The sequence below is a fragment of the Phytophthora parasitica genome, assembly GCF_000247585.1.
Source record: "Phytophthora parasitica INRA-310 unplaced genomic scaffold supercont2.11, whole genome shotgun sequence".
Taxonomy (NCBI): domain Eukaryota; phylum Oomycota; class Peronosporomycetes; order Peronosporales; family Peronosporaceae; genus Phytophthora; species Phytophthora nicotianae.
Genome location: NW_008648997.1, coordinates 1,281,190 through 1,287,189, shown reverse-complemented (window position 1 = coordinate 1,287,189; position 6,000 = coordinate 1,281,190). Strand labels below are relative to the sequence as shown.

General features: G+C 53.5%; 3 protein-coding genes across 3 annotated transcripts in view; 2 read left to right on the top strand and 1 right to left on the bottom strand.

Moving 5' to 3' along the window:
* The window catches only part of PPTG_22086 (hypothetical protein), a gene marked incomplete at both ends in the record, with an annotated part of 4,121 nt that extends 3,023 nt beyond the window's left edge, over positions 1-1,098 (top strand). The window contains one exon of the mRNA XM_008901693.1: positions 4-1,098. Coding sequence (XP_008899941.1) covers positions 4-1,098 — 1,095 coding nt within the window. The remainder of the gene's footprint in view (positions 1-3) is intronic.
* Positions 1,099-2,488: 1,390 nt separating this feature from the next.
* Positions 2,489-2,611, bottom strand: PPTG_22085 (hypothetical protein; the record flags this gene model as incomplete). The annotated part of the gene is made up of 1 exon (XM_008901692.1): positions 2,489-2,611. The coding sequence occupies one exon, from the start codon at positions 2,609-2,611 to the stop codon at positions 2,489-2,491; it is 123 nt and encodes a 40-aa protein (XP_008899940.1).
* A 267-nt stretch (positions 2,612-2,878) lies between these two features.
* PPTG_07340 (hypothetical protein) lies at positions 2,879-5,938 on the top strand. The gene has a single exon (XM_008901515.1). It carries the CDS (start codon positions 2,958-2,960, stop codon positions 5,094-5,096), a length of 2,139 nt encoding a protein of 712 aa, XP_008899763.1. The 5' UTR covers positions 2,879-2,957; the 3' UTR covers positions 5,097-5,938.
* The last annotated feature ends 62 nt before the right edge of the window (positions 5,939-6,000 follow it).

The following is a 6,000-nucleotide window of genomic DNA, read 5'->3' as shown; positions in this document are numbered from 1 at the left end:
AAGATGCGAGACACGTTTGAACGCCTGAACAAGAAGGTGGTGGATGAAAACGCTAGCATGTACATCACGTACTGGTCGGCAGGTCGATGGTTAGCGGCACGGCTTGACATGCTGTCGGTGGTTATTATCGTCATTGTCACGGCATATCTCGTGTCGACGAATGGCGAGCTGAGCGCAATGACCGCGGGTCTCTCGCTCACATACTCGTTGATGTTGACAGCTGTGGTGCAATGGGTCACATGGTCTGCTGACCAGGTTGACAGCGCCATGACGAGTGTGGAGCGACTGCTGCATTTCCGAAATATTCCACATGAAGAAGACGCACCCGACTGCACTCCGATCAACAGCGCTGTGTGGCCTTCGCAAGGTGCCATCAAGTTTGACAGCCTGTGCCTCAAGTACCGGCCGGAGCTGCCACTGGTGTTGCGTGGAGTGAGTATGGACATTCGTGGAGGGGAGAAGGTCGGAATCTGCGGACGCACGGGAGCTGGTAAGAGTTCACTCATGATCGCGCTGTTCCGCATCTGCGAGTTCGATAGCGGTAGCGTGGTTATCGACGGGCTGGACATCTCGAAGCTCAAGCTGCACGACCTGCGACGCAGCCTCGCCATCATCCCGCAAGATCCCGTTCTGTTCAGTGGACCATTACGAGAGAACTTGGACCCGTTCGGCGAGTACACGGATGCTGAGATCTGGACCGTGTTGCAGCAGGTTCACATGGCTGACAGTCTGGCCAAGTGGGGTGCGGGGCTCGATTTTGAGGTGTCTGAGTGTGGTGATAACCTGTCGGTGGGGCAGCGTCAACTCGTGTGTATCGGTCGTGCTCTTCTTAAGAACAGCAAGATCGTCGTACTGGATGAGGCTACCGCCAACGTGGACACGGCCACCGACGCGCTCATCCAAGCCACCATCCGGCAGACGTTCGCCGACAAGACCGTGCTGATCATTGCGCACCGCATCAATACGATCATGCACTGCAACAAGATCGCGGTCATGGACGTCGGCCAGGTGGCTGAGTTCGGGTCACCCGCGGAGCTGTTGGCGCAGTCAGAATCGATCTTCGCGTCCCTGGTACACTGCTCCAAGACGAAATCATGAAGTGCTTCAAGTTTTCTTAACATCTGAGAAATCGCTATGATCTTCACATCCAGCCGAGTTTATAGGACTTTAATTGCATGCTCCTTCTCGACCAAAGTATCACTCATCTCATAGCCCTGACAATGCAAAGTCTCAAGTTCCTCACGGACTCTCTCCGTTTCTTCCTGAAGCTCCTTCTCCAGCGCTATTCTCAACCTCAGCCTGTAGCTCCTCTTCTCCTGTGTCGTTCTCTCATAAACAGGCCTGTTCCACTGCCTGCTTGATGTTCCTTAGTTCTTGTCCAAGTTCCCCCTCCAAGCTCTTTCGACTGCATCTCCGTCTCGATGGTTTGCGTGTCTTCACGCTTCGCCACTGCCAGTTGAAGAACCGTCTGCGATGCTTTAAATTCCTCCGCAAGCGTCTCCAACTTCCCCGTCTGCTGAGTAGATTGATATATTCCTCAGCATCGGGCTGTGGAAGATCTGATTGCAGTGTCTCAATAACAACCTCGAGTTGGTGTTTTTCACTGTCGAAGCGTTGACTGGATTTCGTGGCTTCGAGCTTCAGCGTCTCTAGTTGAAAACGAAGTGCGTCCAGTTCTTCCATTAGCTAAGAACTCGTCTTCTATGTCTGATTGCGACTCCTTTCCACTGCTATTTCTTCCTGCGTGGACACCAATTCAACATCATCTCTCTGACGAGAGCGTTGGCCTTGGAAAAATTGATCGGCATAGCTTCGTTTATCCGCTAGAGCTGCAAACACATGACGACACTCCAAGCCATCAAGTAAAACTCCCATCTCGTTCAACTTGTCCAGGTGCTCGTTGTCACGATAACTTCGCAACACAACAGAAATGAGATCGAGTACGTTCTTGCTGCCTCCAATTTCTGTTTTCTTGCTCACAGGCTTTTTCCCCAGTATTCTCGTTATCTTCGTAGATACGAAACAGCTCTGGAGTCCTAGAGCTGGCAAGGAAATTCCCCAGACGATGAGTCCCATATAGCCTAACCATCTCTTTCTCCTGTTGGTCTTAACACCTCATTCTCCGCCTTCAAAGCACTCGAGATCTTCCGAGTTGACGAGTTTCTTGAGGTTGTACACGTCTCGTTTCAGCCGTCGGCGTTGGGCCCGGTCATCTAGCCTCTGCACACTGCAGCGCATTCTTGGCTTTCTCACTGAATCTGTCGCTTGGAGTCACGCAGCAGATGATAAGAGTGCGTGTGTTATCACCCGAGCGAGTTTACTGCCTTAATTGGACCATTCTATCTTCCTTTTCCAGAACTCGCGAGTGAGTTGATCACACGCGATAGCGTCTGCCACGGCTTGTCGATATTTCCTGGCCAGGTGACCTGTGGTTCGATTCTGGTTTCCTGTCTGGATCCTCTCGGAGCTTGAGGTTGGGGCCCTATGTCTAGTAGGCCTTAACCACTTCGTTGTAGATCTCCCGGGTTGGTACGCGCGGCAGGAAATCTGTTCGCGCGCTGCAGGCGAAGATGGTGCCATTAATTTTGCTTAATATCGAGTGCACGCTCATAGATGCTATGTGAGCGAAAAAGCAGCTTTTTCTTATAAAGCTGCTTTTTAATCATTACTTTGCGCCACTTTAGGTCGATCGCGATGTAACGCATCACAAACCGACGCGGGTCCCGCTATTAAATTTTATATTTGAAGCATACTGAAACCAAGATGCGGGTCCCCAGAAAAATTAGTCCAGAGAGATAAGCAAAAAAAACTATCACTTTTTTTTAATTGTGGCAGGCCATTTTGCAAATATGGCACTCATTTCAGCCAATGCTGTTCCACAATTCGCCGCAGCCAACCAAGCATCTTGCTCACTAGTCATTCGTGCTCCATCATCTCTACGTACGTGCCCGCTCGCCATGACGCCCAAGACTGCCAAGAAGCGCAAGGCGAGCGACGCCGCCGATGTATCGGCCACCTCGTCGACGCTGCAGGTACACCGCTGCCGCTTCGTGGACTGGATGCCGTCGGCCGTGCACGCGCTGTGCTTCAACGCTGCCGGCGATCAGCTGGCCGTTGCTCGTGCCACAGGCGACGTAGAGATCTGGAGCGTGAGCAGCAAATGGCACCTCAAGTTCGTGCTGGCCGGATCGGCCCAGAGCCAAGTGTCGGCGCTGTGCTGGACCCCGGACAGCGACCGCTTGTTCGCGTCGTCATTGGACGGCACCCTCTGGGAACTGGACCTGCAATCTTTGTGTCGGAAGAACGTGACGGACTCGAACGGTGGCCCCATTTGGAGCATGGTCATGAACGCAGAGACGCAGCAGTTGGCCGTGGGCTGCGAGGACGGCCGCATCCGCCTCTTCTCGTTCGCAGACGGCCAGCTCTACTTCAGCAAGAGCTTCCTCACCACCGGCGGCCGTGTCGTGTCGCTGGCCTGGCATTCTCAGGCACACAAGATTTTCTCCGGCAGTGAGAACGGCATTATCCACTGCTGGAACGCCGTGACTGGCCGCAACGAGTCGCGTATCACGCTCGAGACGCTGACCAAGCAAAAGTCGGTGGTCTGGTCGCTCGTGGTGCTGGACGACCTGACGCTGGTGAGCGGCGACTCGGCCGGCAACTTGAGCTTCTGGAACGCTCCCACAGGCACACTTCTGCAGAAGTTCTCGCACCTGACAGCCGACATTCTGGCCATCTGTGTGAGCCAGAGTAACAACACGCTTTTCGCTTCAGGCGTCGATAACCAGGTCGTCGAGTTCCGTCGCTCGGTGGCCGACAGCGGCAACGCCACCTGGGCCTACTCGTACAGCCACCGTGGTCACAGCCACGATGTACGTGCACTGGCGCTGTCGGCCAACGCCAAGCCAGTGCTGGTTTCCGGCGGTATCGACACTCAGCTCGTGTGGTACCGTGGCAACAGTTTCGGTGCCAGCCGGCCAGCCAAGATCGCGTCGATGCCGTACCGACAGTCCGTCGCGCTGGCCAACGAGAAGCGCGTGCTAATGGTGCAGAAGTCGACGTCTCTGGATCTGTGGCGCTTGGCCACGCAGTCGGCCACCACCGGCGCCATCACCAAGAAGCGCAAATTGCTACTGGAGTTAAACGTAGGCAAAGCCCTGAATTTGTCGTGTTCAGCCCTGGCCCCAAACGCCAGCTTTGTGGCCTGCTCGAACTCCAAGGAGCTGAAGCTTTTCGAGTTAGACACGGAGCAGGATTTCCAGCCAAAGAAGGTCACTACGCTGCCTCATAGTGTCAAGGGACCAGCTCGCGTGTTGGCCTTCTCACCCGACTCCACTCGTCTAGTGATCGCGTCGTCGTCGCACCAGATCCGCGTTCTAGACCTGTCCAAGATGGAAGTTCTTAAGACCTTCGAAGTTGACACCCCGGCCACGACTGGAGAGGAGTCTGCTAGCGTGCCGTCTCCGCTGGTTTCGCTCACTATTTCCTCGGACGGCCAATGGCTGGCCACTGGTGATGCATCTAACAACATTGCCATTTACAACTTGGACTCGATGCAGTTCTACTGCCAGCTGCCTCGCCCCAGTGAGATGCACACAAGTATGAGCTTCAATCCATCGGGCAAGACCTTGGTGGTCACGCTCGTGTCCAACAGCTTCGTGTGCTACGACGTGGAGACTAAGGGACTGTCTGAATGGTACCGTCAGAACCACGAGCAGTTCCCCAAGGAGCTTGTGGAAGGCCGTAACCTTAAGGGAATGGCGTTCGATCCGGCCAATCCAGACTTCCTGTACCTTTACTCGCAGGTGAGTCTTTACCAGATTAACATGGGCAAGCAAGCGTCCATCAAGAGTCCGCCAAAGAAGACTCGTCGTCGTGCTATGAGCGTTGGAACGGAGTCGGACAGCAAGAATGATGCTGCGGAGGGGGAACTGGTAGAGCTAGAGGATGGATTCTGCCGTGTCGTCAACCGATACCGTCCGTTATCCTTCGTCGACTTCGTTGCAGACAACGAACTGATCATCGTAGAGACCCCGTGGCTTAAGGTGCTGAGCCGCTTGCCTGGTGCGCTCCATCGCCATAAGTATGGCAAGTAAATACATAGATCCATATGATATTGCTCAAGTCTTGTGAATCACACAACGTGATCTGTATCGGCGATGGTGTGGTGTTGAGTGAAAGTGCTTGCGTGATTGGCCTTCTATGAGCGTTCAGGTCGGGAATGAGCTTGGAGTCTGGGATCACTTGCATTGCAACTGACACCCATGTTTGGTGGCTATCAAACTGGTTGTTGGCTTTCCTCCAGAGTTCGCAGACTCAATATTTCACTTTGCAATTTGGACATCGCTAGAGCCCCGCAGCGTCCGTGTTACCGTGTAGATTCATCCCATGCTGCCGCGTGAACTGGCCCGCAACGTGTGTTAACAAGTCCAAAGGTGCAGGGAACGCCATCTATCTACACGTACACGATGGAGCTAGCAATTCATTTGGGAAATCTTTACCAACTGATGGCAGCGCGAGGAAGCTGCGTGGAGTCCACCACAGAGGACATCGACGAAGGCTTGATCCCGAGGTTTCTGCATTTATTCACATGAAGAAGATAGAGGGTGTGACGACAGAAACGGTTAAGACTGCAGTTGGGCTCTTGGAGAAGACTTTGGGTCTTGAGTTACAGAGTCAGATACCGTGATCGTATCAAAAACTAACGTTTGTGGATCTAGCGGGCAGTGAACGCTGAAGGTGAACGGATGGGGAGAGTATTCAAATCAACACGGGCCTGTTGCTTTTGGCAATGTCATTAACGCGCTCGGATTAGGCGTCGATCAGCGACAATGCACAAGTCCTCGACGTTGACTCGATTACTTCAAGACGCGCTCGGTGGAAATACCACATGTAAGCACAAGTGTTAGGGTGGATAATGGCTATCTCTATGCTACTCTATTGCTGTATATGCAGCATGTGAGCGACTGAACCTTTCACTCATCTGTGTGCTAGCAGTGA